The sequence below is a fragment of the Primulina eburnea genome, chromosome 16 (genome assembly GCF_022965805.1).
Source record: "Primulina eburnea isolate SZY01 chromosome 16, ASM2296580v1, whole genome shotgun sequence".
Lineage (NCBI taxonomy): Eukaryota > Viridiplantae > Streptophyta > Magnoliopsida > Lamiales > Gesneriaceae > Primulina > Primulina eburnea.
Window position 1 is genome coordinate 3,745,404 of NC_133116.1, and position 17,810 is coordinate 3,763,213.

A 17,810-nucleotide genomic window follows, 5' to 3' on the forward strand; every position below is an offset into this window, starting at 1 on the left:
CACCATATTGCACTGGCAAACTACAATTTTTCAGAATCAATTTTACAGATCAATTCGAAAATAATGGTAGGAATTGAATTTGAAATTGGACTATGAGTACTCCCATGTTCACTCCTGGAAAATAAATTACATATATTATTATTTTAACAATATTTTCGAAAATTTCAGCAGCTATCTCCATTAAAATTAAATAATGTGAATCACCATGGCGTAGCACACATGTGTTTAGTAAAAATTCTCAACACTTGGCTAGAAATTCTATATAAAGAATAGAGCAATCAAGATTTCTACACAGATGTTTGATCTCAACAACAAAGTAGACATCATGACAGAACCTCAAGCTCAGTTTGCTGTTATCAACTAAAGTCCTTCCTCAAACAGAAGATGGTGTGAAATTAACATAAAAAGGACTTAAAATCAGCTATCAAAGAAGCATACATCTATATGCATCATTTTTTGGCCGACATGCTGTGATACGTTGAGAGTTCTGTACGCCTGTCTCGAAGAGCACCTGTCAAAGTTTTGAATGTTCAAACAGATAATGAATTAAAGTCAAACTTAACTCTACGCCTGAATAAACATGATGAGTCCATTTGTATAGAATATCGAGGCTAAAGAAATGAAGTTGATGGAGTCATGGTGCATGCGGCCCAAGAATTTGGTCCGGCTAGTGGAACATATAGAAGAAAATTTTTGAAGTTCATACAATAACTTTTGATGGTACAGGTTCCTCCCAAATATGTCCCTCCTCGTTGAACAAACAATGGCTAGAAGGGGGGAATCAGAAAAAGGATAGAATACACATGCGGTACACAATTATTTATAGAAGTAACTAACACCACCCATCACCACAATTACTGAATTGGCGGGTCTGAACAGTGAAACAGATAACAAGAAAACCAGAATAATCAGAGTCCCAAAAAAGTGACCGAGTTTCGATGATTTTTTAATACAGAACTCCAAAAAGATCAATCAAATATAAAATACAATAGTCAAATTATGGATGGAAGTCGAAATGTAGACAGGCAAAGTGGGACTTTGACTGTTGGTTCAATTTTTATAGAGACAACCTGCACCCCAATAAAAATAAAAAATTAGTTTAGGTTATTAGCAGTTGTGGAAGTAAAATCTTCGAACTCATGATAAAAACACAGTCATGAGAACTTAGGTTTACTGTATCCATCATTTTTATGGAGTCATTTAGAGTTTTAAGACTTATTATAATTGATGTGTATTATACAGGACAACAGCCAGAATAATATTTCCTTTTTCAGCACAACCAGGGACAACTAACATCTTATCACATTCTTTTATTTACTACTTCAGATTACATTTGCACAAAACTTTATACACATAAAACTTGTTGATTTACCTTTTCCTGAAATCAGGTGAATGCGAGATCGTGGTCCATCAAACATCCAGCTATCTTCGTCCAGGGACTTAACCTCTTTACTGAGCTTTCCCATTAAATCAGACTTTAGAACTGCAAAAAAAAAAGGCAACTTTTTCACTTCTTTTGAGTTATCATGCCATATCTTTAAAAAAAAGGCATTTAGATAAACCAATTTTTGGTTAATTGTCTATTGATGTGTTAATTCGCCAAAGTACCCCTTTTTCTGGTAATGATATGGGGCATTAAATCTATACCATATTACCATCTTTTCCCTCCCTCTAGTAATGTTCTGACATATCAAATCTGAATTATTATTCTAATCTCGTGATTTATTTTTATTTCGTAACACACTCCTTGATTTATGATGATACAAAACACAAACTTGGAAATTTTAAAACAATAATTTGTTATCCACATACTAAATTATGCACACTTCACACGTCCGCAATTCCTCTAACACCAAAGATTAAGTAGCAGGACAAAAAAATCGAAATTCCTAATGGTTTTCCACCATCATAAACCTAAAAAATATGCATTGACATAGGCAAAGCGTTGTAATGCCAGAGCAGCTATTCATAGTTGAAGCAATACATATTTCATACGAATTATCTCACTAGACTCACATGCCAAGGTCTACCGTAAGCATTAGCCCAGCAGCTCTTCAATCTGTCTAATGAAACAAATTATTTATTCTTGGATTTAATCACTATGCCACAAAATTTTATTGATAGCCCAAACAATCACAAAAAACAAGAGGGTGTTTACATAAAAAAAAAAAAAAGTATGACTTGAAACGTTTCCAAATTGCTTCCAATACATTTTCGAGGATTAAATACTTGAAATTTGCTTTTTCTTTTCATTTTGATCCATTGTCACAGCCATGTTTCGAAGTTTCCAGCTAAAAAACTAAGAATTAAATTCTCTCTCTGTAATAAAGAACATAAAAAAACGAAGTAACAAACAAAACAAAGTACTACAACCGAGAAAACGAAAAATATACTGCTAAAAATGGTAACATAGTCCAGAACCATTCAGTAAAAAAATGGTAGAAGAAGAATAGGGATAGAGACCTTGAAGAGCTTCATCCTTGCGATCCTGAATCGAAATCAGATCCGCAGGAAAGTGAAAGTCTTCTCCCAACCCCACCCCAACAGACGACGACGATAACGTCATCACTGTCGCGGACCTCGCCGGAGATGACGTCACCGAACTCCCACTGCTCATTTTGATCCCACCACTCTCTTAACACTCCTGGCCTTTTTTTTTTTCGAAATCATGGATATTTAAAAAAATTCTATTATTATAAATAAAAGTTTCGATTTGTTGACCAACTATACTATAATTCAAATTTATATTTTTTTGGCTAAAATAATTTTTTTACTAGATATATCGGTAATTATTGGCATCTTTCCAAATATTGATTTGGAACCACGGGAAAATTTGTCTTCAGTCACTAGTCGTCGATTTTTTTTGTGTTCAGTCTCTGGGTATTTTTTTAGTACCACATTTCCACATGAAATGTACCACATTTTGTATGACATAGTACCACAATTTTGTGGATAGATAATGAACCCAAAAAAATATTTTGATTAGAGATTTTTCACCAACTTCCCCGAAGAACAAAGCTATTTGCATTATTTATTTATAATTCAATTTTTATAATTTTAATTATTTATATTATCAAATTTCAATTTTAATTCATTATATTTATTTTTCAAATATTTTAATTAAGATCATTTATATTATCAAATTTTAATTTTAATCTATTGATTTTTTTACTATTTTAGTTTTTTTTACGAGAAAGTGTTATGACAGGGTGAAACATCACGTCAGCCACGAAAAACTAAAATCGTTAAAAATCGAAAAAAATTAATTGAAAATAAATTTAATAACATAAAAATCAAAATAAAAAAAAAAAAACCAATTTTCAGGACGAAAAACCCACGTTTCCAACAACCTGTACACGAATAGCAACACCACCATGAAATCGATACATAAATGAAAGAATTTACAAAGATAAAACAAGCAAAGCGAAAATCAATTTCCGACTCAACCATTTAACTTTTGTTACATAGGACGGGTCAAGAACCAATACACTGGAATTGCCACTTATGACTTGAAAATTTGTGTTAACCACAAACACCAACAGACGATTGATTACTCGTGCACTTGCGCTATCTTTCTTGATTCTGCCCACATAATCAGTGTGGAGAAACCTCGTTAGGCAGCGAGTACTACAATCACTATGAGAAGCACAATGCCAAAAATCACGAGCAATAAGCAAGTCTGCAAAAACAACAAAAAATTAAATACAAATTATAACCTGTCATTCACCAATTTTCTGCTTCTCATAAGACAATTATATATGATCCTGATAACATTCGTTTGACTTGGAGCAAAATTAAGCACAAGCGAAAAACTGTGGTAATGCTGACGTTGCACTGCCTTTCGTCAGAAAATCTAATCCAACATTTGTCTTTTAATTTCACATCAATAGCAGAAGTAATTGCAAATTTGCAATCATAAAGTTTGTCATCCCCATAGACAAAGCTTGATACTTCTACAAACAGATTACAGTTTTTCATTACCCCAAAAGGATTAAAGAAAAACTGAAATCACGCGAAATTTTGATTAATGTTTTGAAAATTATATCAAGCTTCAGTAAAATTCAAATTAAGTATCTGAATTATGGTAAAAACAAAAGAAACAAACTAGTGAAATATAATTTCATATTTCAGCGGGGCAACAGACGAAACAAAGAGTTTCCAACAGATTATAATTTAAAAATTATACCCCAATTTTTCTTACAATTGCCAAAAGAAAAAAAACAATAGTTTTGGATGCAACATAGAATGCGCACAGAATTTCAGTCCAAGCTTGTTGAACTCACCAAAGATGAATTTGACCTCTGGGTATTGGCTGCTTTGACAAGTTGGGATTTTCCCTGAGCGGTTGCAGCATGAGAACCCTCAACGTTGGAGCCAATATCATCTAAGGATGTTTAACAGATTTCTAAGTTAAATTTCTTCAATGGAATGTGTAGTCTTAATAATATCTAACACAGCGTAAGCCCTTACCAATCATAACTCCTTGCTCATGAACAAGGACGGCAAGGTCTTTGAAAATCTCGTTTACTTCACCAATTTGTTGTTGTATTTCTTGTATACCCTGTTCTCTTTCCTCTATGATGGCCTCGTTGAATGCAATCTCATTGTCCAGCAGTAAAATCTCTTGCCTGTAGAAATTTGGAAATTAAGTATGTCACTTTACAAAATGTACAAAATTATGCACTGCATTTTTTAATAACAAGTATCCCAAAAATGAGAAATTTTGTTGTTGATTGCATCGCACTATGGGCATCATAAGATGCACATAAATACAAAGGGGAACCATTCCTGGCACATGAAGGCATCACTAAAGCCAAAGAAACAGAAGCATATACCTTTTAGATTCAACAAGAAGAGCTCGCTGCTCTGGACTCTTATCTGAACTTACGTCAATTTCACTAGCCGTATAGCTGCAGAAGATAAAAGTTCAACACACAAGTCATGGCTGAACCACATAAAATGACAAATAACAGCATATAAATGATTCCTCGGAAAAAGAAAAAGCCTAATAATCACTAAGATCTTAAATAAGCATCCAACTTGGCTAACTGATAGTAGCACATACAGTTAATGCTTATTAAGCTAAGCTAGTAACTTCACCATAGAGCATCATGTCCCTCTATCATTAATTACCTAGAAGGAAGCACTGCATTGCTGACAAAAGGAGTATACGCAGTCTCCCTCTCAGCAGCAAGCCGTTGTGCCTTCTGAAATTCTTTTAATACTGCTTGAAAATCTTTAGCAAGTTTTGCATCTGTAATTTTCTTGCTGGCCTGCAGAAAACAGGATGCAATTGTGATCACCCTAACAGACAGTGTGGGTTAAGCAATGGTGCAGCAAACAAGGTTGTCCGGAAAATTTATAAAAATATGATAACAAATTGCAAAACAAGATTTATACAGATTACAGGGAGAGAATTAAGCCATGAAAATACTCCGGAGGGTTATGATACTAGGATATAATCGAGAATACTGATTTGGATCAAAATGAATTATACAACTAGACATATTTGGCCTCGAATTAAATTCAATGTATCTTTCCCTTGAAAGTAATTGGCATTCAACCAGACCATTGGTCAACTATATAAGTATTATGCCATGGTAAATTTGAATTTTAACTTACAATTAGCATGTCTGCTTTTAATAATTCATTAACACTTTGACTTATCTCTTTGCCCATAATATTTGTCGATGATTTTATGAAGATGATTCGAGTATAACTAATCACATCCTAAGGAAAAGATTCAGGGTAATGGGCTCACAGATGAGATGACTTCGAGTGTTGATGTTTATCAGTTCATACACTGTGAACAACTGGACGATTAGATAATTAGTCAGTTCATTTGGCACTTTTAGAATTGATAAAGGAACACCCAAAAGTTCTGGTAATCCAATCATGACAGAAGTCAAGCTGGAGGAAACAGAGAGAAATGAACTTTGACAAAAGCACAAAAACAGCAAAGCAAGAAAGAAAACTTACACTGACTTCCACGCGATGGTCATTTTCACTTGCTAGCTTAAGTTTATCCGAAGTATCCTTCACTAAGTGACCTATATGTAGGCGGGTTTTATGCCTGCAGTTGAGCAAAACAAGTATGAAACTCCAGTTACTACATGTCAAAGCAAAATAGGTACGCTACATTTAGAATTCACAAAACAACAGAAAACCACCAATGCTTTCAAGAGTATTCCGTTTGAGCAAACATGTCTATGCTGAGTTCATTAATAAAGCAATTGTATGCTTGTAAACGAATATGAGCAACTCTCAATATCGTTGCTGACAACAATTAACTAATGTTTATAATCACGTCATCTGCCTATCAGCTAAACATGCCGCCAATATTTTCAAAATCCTGATTTAAACATCAGAAATTGAATTATTCGCAAACGAGGACAACACGTTAAAAAAATCCCAAAAAAAAAGTCCACCAAATGATTCAAAATAAACACAAAAATTTGATATGAAATTTATTCGACCAAAAAAAAAAAACTAACAGCTTCTCACGGAGCTCGGGCGTGTCCTTGGCTGTACCGAGGGTGTTGACGAGGCGTTGGAAGGTCGAGACAGCGGTGTTGATCTGGAATATTCCAGAAGCAACGGCCTGCGTCGGATCCTGCTTCCCATTCACGAGACCCCGCCTCGTCGACCCCAATCCCCTACCCGATTCAAGATCCTGAAAACTCATCCCTCCCCAAATTTTTTCTTTCGGAAACCCTAAAATCAAAACCGACAAGCCGGATAATTGAGGAGAGGGGAGGGGAAGAGTACAGAATCGGAACAGGGAAAATGAATCCCCGACTTCGATTCAAAGCGATGAATTGAAGGAAAGTGGATCGAAAATCAAGGGGGATTGACGATGGAGAGAAAAGGCTCGATTTTGGCTTTCTTTTTTAAATTTATTATTTCATTTTTGTTGGAATAACTCTAAATTTTAAGTAACATAATAAATAGAAAAACAGCATGATGTGATATGAGTTGGCAATTGGAAGGCTCTACTCTCATTATTTGAACACATTTACCCGACCGGCCGGTCCAGTCGTCAAAAAAGCCCACGTCACATGCATAATTTCAAATATATATTTCATTATTAAATAAATTATCATTTGCATACTGTTTGTTTTTTCCCACGTAATTATCAAATTGGCGTACAAGTGGCAAATACCATGCAATTAAATCAAATTACATCATATATTACATACATTTTTTTAGTTTTTTCCCACATAATTTTTTAGTATCACGTGTATAATTGAGACCATCTCACACAAATATATATCCGTAAAATGAAACGACTCGATTCATACTTGTAATTAAAATAATATTTTCGATATAAAAAATTGATATTTTTCATAAATCGGATCAGAGACTGGTATAAAAAAATTAAATCATGAAACGATTTCATACGAGATTTTACATTATTTTGTTAGTACATTAGTTGAATATCACAGAGGTTTAACCAGGGAAGAAAATCAGCATCATCTACATAGATAAATTCCAGGTAACTATATGTACATTCGATCATTATTAAAGATGTTGTACTTTGTGATCCCGTAATTCTACATTTCAACTCAATTTTTTTTTTTTTTTGGATATTCATATTGCTTAGTATACAAATGAAGTATATGAGATATTTAAAAAATTCAAATATCTTTCATTGACATAAGATATTTTTAAATAAAATAAAAATTATTTTAGGCAAAAACTTGTGTCAGACGGTCTCACGGGTCATATTTTGTGAGACATATATCTTATTCGAGTCATCCATGAAAAAATATTACTTTTTATGCTAAGAGTATTACTTTTTATTGTGAATATCAGTAGGATTGACCCATTTTACAGACAAATATTCGTGAAACTATCTCACAAGAGACCTACTCATTATTTTATAGGTGAATGTTGTGAGAAGAGTCTCTGCCCAATTCTAATTATGAAAAAATATTTTGGAAATCTATATAAAATGTTTTGTTTTATTTAACTTCAATAAAAATAAAAAAATTAATTTATTAAAATAAAAACAAACATCGGCAAAATTTCCACGAATATTTTGTGGACGGAAAGTGAATGCGACGCTACAGCATAAATATGTTTCGTTATTTTTTAAAATTTATAATTAAAAAAATGTTTGTCAAATATTTTTTTTTTTAAATGTCGAAGCCGAGGAAACTGCCAATATAAACCGTCAACGCCGTCGTTTCTTATGCATTTGATTCATATCTGTGTTCCATTTTTTCCCCTCAGTTCAGAATCTTGGAAAGACTCCTCTCATGTCGGTGAGTGATGTATTCGTCTCAAGCTTCTTGTTTTTTTTAGCGGGTCCTCAATTTTTTTGAAAAATGGGATGCTTATTTTTATGCTCGTGAATGACTCGAGTTTCTGTTGTTATTCTTGTTGATTTTTTGTTGTTTTTGGCTTTCTTGGATTGATGTTGAATCTGATGAAATATTTGATATGTATTGGTTTTCGTGAATTGCTAATTTCTTTTCTGACGCGGGATTAGATGAAATTTTAAGCGTTGTAGCTTATTTTCCGTTGCTGGAGATATCAAATTCGATTCTTTTAATATTTTGAATCGAATAGACATAGTTAATCACGCTCATTGACTTGTGAACACAAGCCAGCAATTCACGTGAGAGGAAGGTAAGCACTTCAAAATTTGGGAGATGCTTTCACCTGGGATGGGATTGGATCATCATGATAGGCAGTGGTAGGCAACAGTAGTTTTCTTGATGTAATTTATATAAAAATGTAATCTTTGCCCTTCAACCACACCCATTTTTGGGGAAAAAAATTTCAGGTGTACTTAGATATTGTACACGAGAATTTTCCTGGTGCCTTCATTTTTGAAAATTTATTCCTTCCACTACTATCAGAATGTCTGTTCGTAGTTGCATGTTTTAATTTCTGTGATGCAATTACAGTGATGGTTACGTAGGTTTGTTACCAAGTTTTTTACTCTGTGATTGAGATTCAGATCCGATGACTTGTTAGCGGAGATTGAGAATATCTTCTATGCGGGTTTCAAAGTTTCTAAACATTTTCGGCCAAATTACTTGATTGGATAACGACTCTGTCAAATGCTATGCTTGTTTCCGCTTGTTCCCTTTTGACTGATTTGAGTTCATGAAGCAGACTTTAGAGCATTGTATTATGCATTTAATTTGGAGATATGAACCTTGTCCGTTTGAATGCATATAAACCAATGTTTGTGTTCAGCATAAGATTTGGAGAAAAGAGTAGATAGTTTTACCATGACATCTTTTATGCTAAACTTGTATTGATGATAAACTGAAAGAAGAACCCTCTCAGTGATGAACCTTGTCCTTTTGCATGCATATAAACCAAGATCTGCTTTTGATAAATCTATGTGGGAACATACAGTGTCATGTGTGGTGTGGATGTCGGTGCGGAGTGCTGTTCTCGTGTATAAGTATTCCCTTTTCGATGAATCATAAATTTCTGAAGATTTTATAAACTTGACAGTGTTTACTTAATTTTTATGCAATAGATAACAACTGTCAAGGTCTGCAATCTCTCTCTGGGAGCATATGAACGTGATGTCAAAGAGTTCTTTTCTTTCTCTGGCGATATCCAATATGTTGAAATGCGAAGGTTTGCTCTCTTGTTTAATGCGTCATGTTCTCTTCTCTCTATAAACCATACCTGTTTTCTAATTTTCTTTGTTGCTTGTTCAGTGATACAGAGCGATCACAAATTGCTTTTGTGACCTTTAAGGATGCACAGGGAGCAGAGACAGCAGTTCTTCTTTCGGTGATTTCTCTGAGTCTTTTCTGTTTTTTTTTCCTTTTGGTTCATTCTTCAACGTATTCTTAATATGGGAAGTACTTTGGGCTATTGCCCATTTTCAATCTTGTTCATGTTTCATGGTTGGTCATTCTTGACCAGTCCTGATTTAGAAACTAATACTGGACCGTTAAGAATATTGCTTATAGTTTCAAGCAGAAGCTATCTTTCTGGTAAAATTTTAGTAGAACAAAGTCATGATTTTGTAGGATATATGTGCAATACTTGATAGTTTCTTTGATCAGATTTGTGTTTACTCGTGAACTTCTCATTCTCGTTGGTCAGATTAGATTTACTCCGGGTAAATTTTACGTCATATCTTAATTATTTTCTCCTTGAGCTTCGTCGTATAATTTTCACTCAATATCACAATGTTTTTAAGGGCCATCACGGCCTCTGGTTTTATTTTTACTAGTAAAAGATGCACATGCATTGCATGTGCTATTATTATTTTTAATTTGATAAAATAATACTAAATAATTAACACGAAATTATTTTCGATTAGAAAAGTTGTTTCGATTAGAAAAGTTGTTCGATTTAAAAGGGAAGTTTTGTTTTGATTTTTTTATATTTAAAATATGGAGTGACTTGAAAAGGTTTTAGTAGAGTAAGAAGGGTAATTATGGAATTAAGTATTTTGGTGTCTTCAAAGGTAGTTATTCTAAGGCCCTCACACTTAATATAATAGTATAGAATAGTATAGATGTAGTGCAATTTTCATTGTGATTTTCCACCATTTCATAGTGGATTTCTCCCAAGGAAAATGTTAAAATCAAACTTTAATTATAGGAAACGGACGAGTCTTCTTCATCTCCATGGTTTTTTGGAAACCAATATTCTTCTTCCTCAGTCTTATCTGCTGATTTTTTCAACTTACACTTAGGGGGCTACAATCGTTGATATGACTGTTACAGTTACTCTGGATCCAGATTACACGCTTCCTCCGTCTGCTTCTGCACCACCGCAGGTGATAATTTTTGACATAGTTTATGTTTTACACTCGAGGGTCTTCTTACTTGATGTTGCTGCAACTGTACAGTCATCTGATAAGAAAACTGAAGGTGGTCCCGAATCTGCTTTCCGAAAGGCTGAGGATGTTGTAAGCAGCATGCTAGCGAAGGGTTATAACTTAGGCAAAGAGTCAGTTAACCAAGCGAAGGCATTTGATGAGAAGCATCAATTGACTTCTGCAGCCAGTGCTAAAGTTGCTTCATTTGATAAAAAGATCGGACTGTCTGAGAAGATAAGTATTGGTACTTCAATTGTTAACGATAAAGTTCGGGAAGTAGATGAGAAACTCCAAGTTTCCGAGAAAGCAAAATCTGCATTCACCGCTGCTGAGCAAACAGTTAGCAGTGCTGGATCTGCCATTATGAAGAACAGATACGTACTTACTGGTGCTACATGGGTGACAGGTGCTTTTAACAGAGTCACTAAAGCAGCGGGGGAAGCAGGCCAAATGACTAAGGAGAAAGTGGGAAATGCTGAAGATGAACAAAGAAGAAACACGGCGGATGACTTTACTCAAGTTCATTCACCTGAGTTCCGTAAAGTCTCCGATTCTGGAGAGCAACAGCCTTCCAAACCTGCTCCAGCACAAGGTTTAATCCTCTAATATGGTGCTTCGGTATGTCGGCATTTCTTATTACTGTTCACCGTACCCGTGTACATTGAATCTTAAAAACGTGTTGTATTACACGGGAAGATAATTTTTTTCCCCAGGGTCTTGTTCGTAGTTTTGCTTCATGTCTAAAGTCAACTAAAGATCACAAGAGGTTATACTAAAGCAGTTCTTGGATTTTCTACTTTGATTTCCGGTTTGTTCCTGGTGGCTGCCGGCTGGCTATCTCCTGGCATGTCGGTGATAATTAGTCTCTTGATTGAAATCAAATTTCAATTTGTTTCTAATATTCGAAATTTGCCATACGGAATTATATATATTGCAATGGGCTATTAAAAATTATAATAATTCATTTAAAATCGCAGTGAATGGTAAGGTACATAACTTTTAATAATATATAAATAAATATATATATATATATATATCGTACTAAAAAAATTGCCGTGGGACACACACACCAACGCATTTGCCTTTACACGTATACTCCTCCAATCTTTGGACTCTTTTGCTCCCATTATGCAATCCTCTTTTTCTTTTTAGATGCCTTTTTTTTAATTAACACATTATTATATAAGTTTTTAAAAAATGTACATCTTTTAAATGGATTAAATGATAAAAAAATTAGAAATTTGTTTGTAAATTTTAATTTTTCAACTATTTTGTAATTGTACGCAAAAACAGCAAATCAATTATCTGGGGCAAATAGAGTAATAATAATTGTAACAATAAAAATAATTATATTATTATGAGAATCTCCCGAAAGCCAAAGCAAAATAGGAGCAAAGAGTCATGAGTCATCCACTGTCCTTTTTTCAGTATTTCCTGCTTTTGGCAAATGGCGTGCATTCAGTCTGGATAAGTTTAAACGTTTCGGAAAAAGGTCAAAAAAAGAGAAATAAAATATGGCTACTCGTGTCTTCCCAAAAATTAATTTACGGTAGCTTGCTTGCGCGAAATAACACAGGTATCACCATATTATTTCTTCGTGTTGTTCGTCAAAAACTTATAATATCCAAACAAATTAACAGAGTTTCTTTTTCTTGGATTTTGCGCTGGAGAAGGAGCATCTTTAAAAATCTAATCTTTGCAGAACACAATATATCAATAATATGAAACAAAACATACTAAAGTGACCAAGAACAGATGAGAAGATACAGCCAACCATAGCCTGATTAATTTATACATCTGGTGTTTCTAATTTGAACTTATTTTATCTGGGAATAGAAAAGGAAACACCTTTGACTGCCCAAACGAGGATAGCTAAACAATACACCATTCTAATATGTATTAGCTAAAGTTCGCATGAAATTAATGGCAGAAAATGACTTTGAGTTCGCGTGGAGACGAGCACTCATGTATCAGCGACGGATTGTCATGCGCGTATGTGAAAGTATCAGGGCAAGCATGCTTGAAGAAATCCGAGTAACTCGACGCACGACATGTCTGTGGGCTGTTGTAATGGTTGCGGCAACAAAGCTCATCTGTCCCGAACGCGGCGCAGCCGCTCTTACAACCTACAACATTCCCATGGGGAGTTCTTAACTGCAGCCCATTAGGACAGGTCGCGAGTAAATCAGACCGACATCCCACCACGGGGCATTGGCCGTTGCCTTCGTGCGGGGTCACGGTCATGGGTACGTTGAAGCCATCCACGAGGCTGACACCGTAGGAGGAAAGGTCAGTGAGGCCGTGGTGGAGGGAGAATTGAGCCAGGGTCGCTGGAGCCGCGCCGCCGGATCCTTGACATTCCAAGCAGCCGCCGCAGTCACCTGTCTCGCAGTTGAAGTGTCCGTTCGCTTGGGTGCACTGGGTACGGGCCCATATACGGCCGGACCAGTGAGTGGTGGGGGCCGGGAAAGAGCGGTGGGTGAGAGTGTTGAGGGCGAAGCCTCCGCGCTCAAGAACAGGGTGTCCGGCGTTCGGTTGGATGGCGGGCCATACAGTGAAGGGACAGTTGTTGACGACCGTTAAAATAAGGTCCGGCGTAGCATTGGCGAAGGTGAAGAAGATGAACAGGAAAACGATGGAAGAGAAAGCCATTGAGATTAATGCGATATTTGGCCATAGCCGATGCATGTATATAGCTCAACTATTTTTATTTTAAAATGATTTTCTCAAGTTTATTAAAAAAATATATACAGAAAATTATTTCTAAAAAATAATAATTTAATAAAATTTGACAACAAAACATCCCAAGATATATGTATATTGCTTGGAAATATAAATTTACACTGTTCAAAAATAATATAAAAATAAACTAGCTTTTTGTATCTCCATTATTAAAAGCAACTTAAATATATTCCCTATAAAGTACATTTTCATTTTTTAAAATTGATGTAGTACTTTCACGTGTCACATTTAGCCAAAGGAGAATGAGGTTTGTTTCACCCTACTCTTGCAGGCAGTGTCTGCAGAGGTAATAAACGGCCCGGATCTCTCCATATGAGTGATCTGAGCCCACCTCCATGGAAAAAAAAACAAAAAATGACTCGGAAAAATCTGAGCCGTTGGATCGACCCCTGCGGACAGTGTCCACAGGGGTAGGGTCGAACGAACCGGAGAATGGAGGAGTGGATTCTTTTTGTTTTTTTTCCCCTGGCCAAAATTTGATTCTATTTCTGTATTCCATCCATCATATAAATACTTTGCACAAGTGCGAACGTAAAACTCGAGTCAATAAAACATACTTCATTTCTGATGATTTTTTACTTTTGAGATTACAACAGTGATTAATATTCTTAAATTTCTGAAAATTTTGTGGATACCATTCTTAGAAGTATGGTGTAAGAGGCAACTTTTCTATTATATGTGTTGGAAGATAACAAATGTAATATAATAATATATTAAACTAATAAAAAGTAGTTTATAAACTCCAAAAAAATTACACTATATAATAGACAAGTTTTTTTTTCAAGATAATGATCTTTTTAAGTTTGTAACTTAACATTGATGCTTTTGTTGAGAGACAGTGTAGCAGAAAAGACGTCTTAGAAAAAAACTAAAACAATGGAAGCGGAGTGAAATTCGTCTAAAATGAGCTATAGAAGACGTAATGTTTCAAATATATCATTTTAAAATATTAAACTGACAAAAAAATGACATATATTAAAGAAACTTACACTACCCAATAAATAAATACTTTGACATGCTATTTTTTTTTTTTTTTTTTGAGTTTATAACTTAATAGTGACCTGCGAGGTACAAATTCTTGTTCAGTTGCCTTTGGACCTTTTATTGAAAGTCGATATAGTATGTACACAATGAATAACAATTGCTGCACACTCTGATTAACAGTAAGCATGATTGGACAAGATAAACAGCGGTGGCAGCTTGAGAAGATCTTGAAATTTTTTTTCTAAACAGTTTTCCGATATGGCCCTCTTTAAACTGCAGAAAGTTTATATCAGAAGCATATATCTTGTAAACTAAAACAACGGAGATACCCCATAAAATTTAGCAATCCAATAACCTTCAAAGGTAACAACAAACTTCTTTATTAGAAATAGTATCTCATTCATCACATTGAATTACAAATTAAAAGGAACTGATGAAATTGTACAAAGTTACTCATAAACTGCAGCAACCAATAAACGCGGTGTGGGGATGGCAATGAGAGGCACCCTCTTCTTTAACACAATTCCAAACTTCTCAGTAAGGTCTAAACTATCTCCCTCGGCCAACTTCCAGTTGAAACTATGTACAAGCGACGCCAGCGAGAATGCCACGACTCTCTCTGCCATAGGGATACCAGCACAAATCCTTCGTCCCGAACCAAACGGTATGTAACTAAAATCATTCCCGCTATAATCTCCTTTACCATTAAGAAACCTCTCGGGTACGAACTCATTTGGCCTTTCCCATATGGAAGCATCCCTTTGTAATCGCCCACACGTTCACGAATACACGTGCCCCTTTTGGAACGGTGTAGCCTCCTACAATGCATGGCTTGCTAGGACAATGCGGCACCATGAGAGGAAGAACTGGATGAAGGCGAAGGATCTCTTTCATTACGGCTTGGAGGTAGGGTAATTTGTCGATGTGCGATTCTTCGACCATGCTGTTTTTTCCCACAACTGAATCAAGTTCTTGTTGTGCTTTGATCATGATCAGTGGGTTGTTCATCATTTCGGCTAAGGCAAACTCCACTGTGCTAGAGGTTGTGTCCGTTCCCCCTACCACCATATCCTGTTAAAAATATTTGTCCCATTAACATAATTTCCCAGTCATATCTCTTCATAATGTACCCTCAAAAACTCTAAAAATCTCAGCACGTGAACATGATATTGGATATGGAGATTAGCTGTGGGTGTGTTAACTTATCAAATACGTATTAATATGTCAATTGATACATTTAATTTTACTTTGACTTGACCTCTTCAGAGAGTCAAAAATAAATTTTTAAAAAGGAATAAGTGTAATTCTTTTTACAAAAGTAAAATGAAAATACACAAGTAACATTCGAGCTAGCGTACGTACCATTAGCAAGGCTTTGATATGAAGCATGGTAAAAGGAGTCTTGCTCGTTTCAGAGTCCTTTCCCTCATCTTTGAGCTGCATCAATACTTGCAAGAAATCCCTTTTCATCTCCCCACCATTAGACCTACTCAGTTTCACCCTCTGTTCAATTAATTCATCAAATATTCTTTCAAGTTTCAATGTTACCTTCTTCATTTTCTTCTTCATTCCTTGAAGATCTAACCACGCAAGACCCGGGAAGAAATCCGACACGTTCGGCTTCCCCAACAACTCCGTAATCTCTGAAACCACTTGCCTGAACTCTGCCCCGATGCTAGCCCTTTCATTACATTTCACAGTACCACCCCACAACATATTTGTCACAACATTGAGCATATTCAAGAACATCTGCTCCCCTACGTTAACAGGAGATCCCGATAAGCTGTTGATGTATTTGATTGTGCTTCGAACTTCATGCCTTCTATAAGAATAGAATGCATCAAGGGTTGCATTGCCAAGCATGTCTCGAACGCAAACCTTCCTCAGCATCCTCCACTCCGGCCCGTAGGGGGTGAAAACTATGTCATGTCCACTGTATTCCATTGCTGTGTTCACGGATGGGATGTCCCGATTGGCAAATGTAACATCGTGTTCCTTCAGTACTTCTCGCGCCATAGCGGGTGAGCTTATCACTACAGCTTTCTTGGTGCCGAGATTCAGGGACAAGATTGGACCGTAGATTCGAGCAAGGCTCATAAAATATGAGTGGAGTTCGGGGTCAAGAAACGGAAGGTTGCCTACAATAGGCAAGCCTCTAGGTCCAGGAGGCATTGGATATTGAGATCTTATGAAATATTTGAATAGAAACCACGAATACCATATTAGCGTAAGGATTATGATAACATACATGATAGCCATGTGTGTGTCTCGAGAATTTTAGTTGAGCAGAAGTGTTGGATTCATGGGATCGATTGAGTGGGAGAAGTGAAACGAAATTTAAATTTATGCCTGTACTGAAATATATGCTTCATATTAGAAAAAATCAGTATTTTTAGATGTAAACCGTAGCCATGGATATAAACTGACAAATTGTATACACGGACGGCCGAATGATATGGTCTGAAAGTATCTTCTACGTTGGATGCCACGGGCTTCTATTATTGTCAATTTGTCATGTGTGTTGTAGCCAAAAGGTTGATAAAATTAACATTTTAATTTTAACAACTATTATATAAAATAACACTTGACACATCGGACATAGACATACAAGTATATATAAAAAGATAGTTATTATACTGTTTTTTAATATCCGATGCAACTACATCTATCCTGGGTAGTAGTTTGAGAAGGATCGATATGGTCACCATCGTCCAAATCTAATAACATTCTCGTTTCTTTCCATAGCATCTATATGTAAATACATGCAAGTGCTGCAACACTAGGAAAGACCAAAGTTAGTAAAAAATTCTGATATTTGCCACTAAACCCAGATAGGAATCCCATATAAATATTGTATGTTGGTTCGTCTATCTGGTAATAAAAGAAAACGTTTAAACAAATGTAGATAATAAAGCTGAAGTTTCAACCATTTCCAATTAGTCAAGGCTTGAAAAAGAAAGAAAAGGCGCAACTTGTCATCTAAAAAACATTAATTCATATGGAAAAAATAATTTAAAACCATTTTTTGTCGTCTATACAAACACCATAAACATATATTTTCCATTTAATCTCCATCTTTCCCCTCAACATATTCCATCATATCTGGTATTTTGTTCACAGGACACCATATAGGCAACCTCCCGTATCAAGAAGTAAGATTTAAGTTACCGAAAAAAAAAACTAGCAAAATAAAGCTATTAACGATAATAACAAAAACAATATCGCAATCCCTTTTTTTGGGTGGGGGTGATATAATAGATGAAAACCGGATAGAAAC

The 17,810-nt window shown here is 35.4% G+C and overlaps 4 protein-coding genes and 1 pseudogene across 8 annotated transcripts; 1 reads left to right on the forward strand and 4 right to left on the reverse strand.

The window, feature by feature from the left end:
* Positions 1-245: 245 nt before the first annotated feature.
* Positions 246-2,677, reverse strand: LOC140815927 (protein SAMBA). 2 transcript variants are annotated; one of them, XM_073174970.1, is made up of 3 exons: positions 2,464-2,677; positions 1,373-1,483; positions 246-511 (listed from the first exon to the last, which is right to left on the reverse strand). In XM_073174970.1, the coding sequence occupies exons 1-3, from the start codon at positions 2,615-2,617 to the stop codon at positions 450-452; spliced, it is 327 nt and encodes a 108-aa protein (XP_073031071.1). In that variant the 5' UTR covers positions 2,618-2,677; the 3' UTR covers positions 246-449. The 2 variants fall into 2 exon arrangements, with proteins under 2 accessions (XP_073031071.1, XP_073031072.1); XM_073174971.1 differs by having other exon boundaries at positions 442-1,070.
* A 622-nt stretch (positions 2,678-3,299) lies between these two features.
* Positions 3,300-6,925, reverse strand: LOC140816965 (syntaxin-22-like). Its single transcript, XM_073176485.1, has 7 exons — positions 6,495-6,925; positions 5,980-6,073; positions 5,134-5,273; positions 4,836-4,910; positions 4,471-4,628; positions 4,284-4,384; positions 3,300-3,679 (listed from the first exon to the last, which is right to left on the reverse strand). The coding sequence occupies exons 1-7, from the start codon at positions 6,683-6,685 to the stop codon at positions 3,614-3,616; spliced, it is 825 nt and encodes a 274-aa protein (XP_073032586.1). The 5' UTR covers positions 6,686-6,925; the 3' UTR covers positions 3,300-3,613.
* A 1,204-nt stretch (positions 6,926-8,129) lies between these two features.
* Positions 8,130-11,609, forward strand: LOC140816975 (binding partner of ACD11 1-like). Of its 4 annotated transcripts, XM_073176494.1 has the most exons (6): positions 8,211-8,276; positions 9,503-9,606; positions 9,690-9,765; positions 10,682-10,765; positions 10,838-11,425; positions 11,521-11,609. In XM_073176494.1, exons 1-5 carry the CDS (start codon positions 8,262-8,264, stop codon positions 11,411-11,413), a joined length of 855 nt encoding a protein of 284 aa, XP_073032595.1. In that variant the 5' UTR covers positions 8,211-8,261; the 3' UTR covers positions 11,414-11,425; positions 11,521-11,609. The 4 variants fall into 4 exon arrangements, with proteins under 4 accessions (XP_073032596.1, XP_073032595.1, XP_073032594.1 ...); XM_073176495.1 differs by having other exon boundaries at positions 8,130-8,267; positions 10,838-11,609; XM_073176493.1 differs by having other exon boundaries at positions 8,212-8,276; positions 10,838-11,609.
* A 911-nt stretch (positions 11,610-12,520) lies between these two features.
* LOC140816356 (osmotin-like protein) lies at positions 12,521-13,490 on the reverse strand. Its single transcript, XM_073175573.1, has one exon. It carries the CDS (start codon positions 13,457-13,459, stop codon positions 12,728-12,730), a length of 732 nt encoding a protein of 243 aa, XP_073031674.1. The 5' UTR covers positions 13,460-13,490; the 3' UTR covers positions 12,521-12,727.
* A 1,399-nt stretch (positions 13,491-14,889) lies between these two features.
* On the reverse strand, positions 14,890-17,782 carry LOC140816166 (flavonoid 3'-monooxygenase-like; annotated as a pseudogene).
* Positions 17,783-17,810: the final 28 nt, after the last annotated feature.

Excerpts from the sequence above, each read along its gene's own strand:
- LOC140815927 (XM_073174970.1), bottom strand. The coding sequence starts at position 2,617 with ATGAGCAGTGGGAGTTCGGTGACGTCATCTCCGGCGAGGTCCGCGACA. Across the intron at positions 1,484-2,463 it reads CAAGGATGAAGCTCTTCAAG|TTCTAAAGTCTGATTTAATG; the intron begins GTCTCTATCCCT and ends TTTTTTTTGCAG. Across the intron at positions 512-1,372 it reads TCACCTGATTTCAGGAAAAG|GTGCTCTTCGAGACAGGCGT; the intron begins GTAAATCAACAA and ends AAACTTTGACAG.
- LOC140816965 (XM_073176485.1), bottom strand. The coding sequence starts at position 6,685 with ATGAGTTTTCAGGATCTTGAATCGGGTAGGGGATTGGGGTCGACGAGG. Across the intron at positions 4,629-4,835 it reads CTTCTTGTTGAATCTAAAAG|GCAAGAGATTTTACTGCTGG; the intron begins GTATATGCTTCT and ends AAATTTCTACAG. Across the intron at positions 3,680-4,283 it reads AGAGGTCAAATTCATCTTTG|ACTTGCTTATTGCTCGTGAT; the intron begins GTGAGTTCAACA and ends TTGTTTTTGCAG.
- LOC140816975 (XM_073176494.1), top strand. Across the intron at positions 9,607-9,689 it reads CAATATGTTGAAATGCGAAG|TGATACAGAGCGATCACAAA; the intron begins GTTTGCTCTCTT and ends TTGCTTGTTCAG. Across the intron at positions 9,766-10,681 it reads AGACAGCAGTTCTTCTTTCG|GGGGCTACAATCGTTGATAT; the intron begins GTGATTTCTCTG and ends ACTTACACTTAG.
- LOC140816356 (XM_073175573.1), bottom strand. The coding sequence starts at position 13,459 with ATGGCTTTCTCTTCCATCGTTTTCCTGTTCATCTTCTTCACCTTCGCC.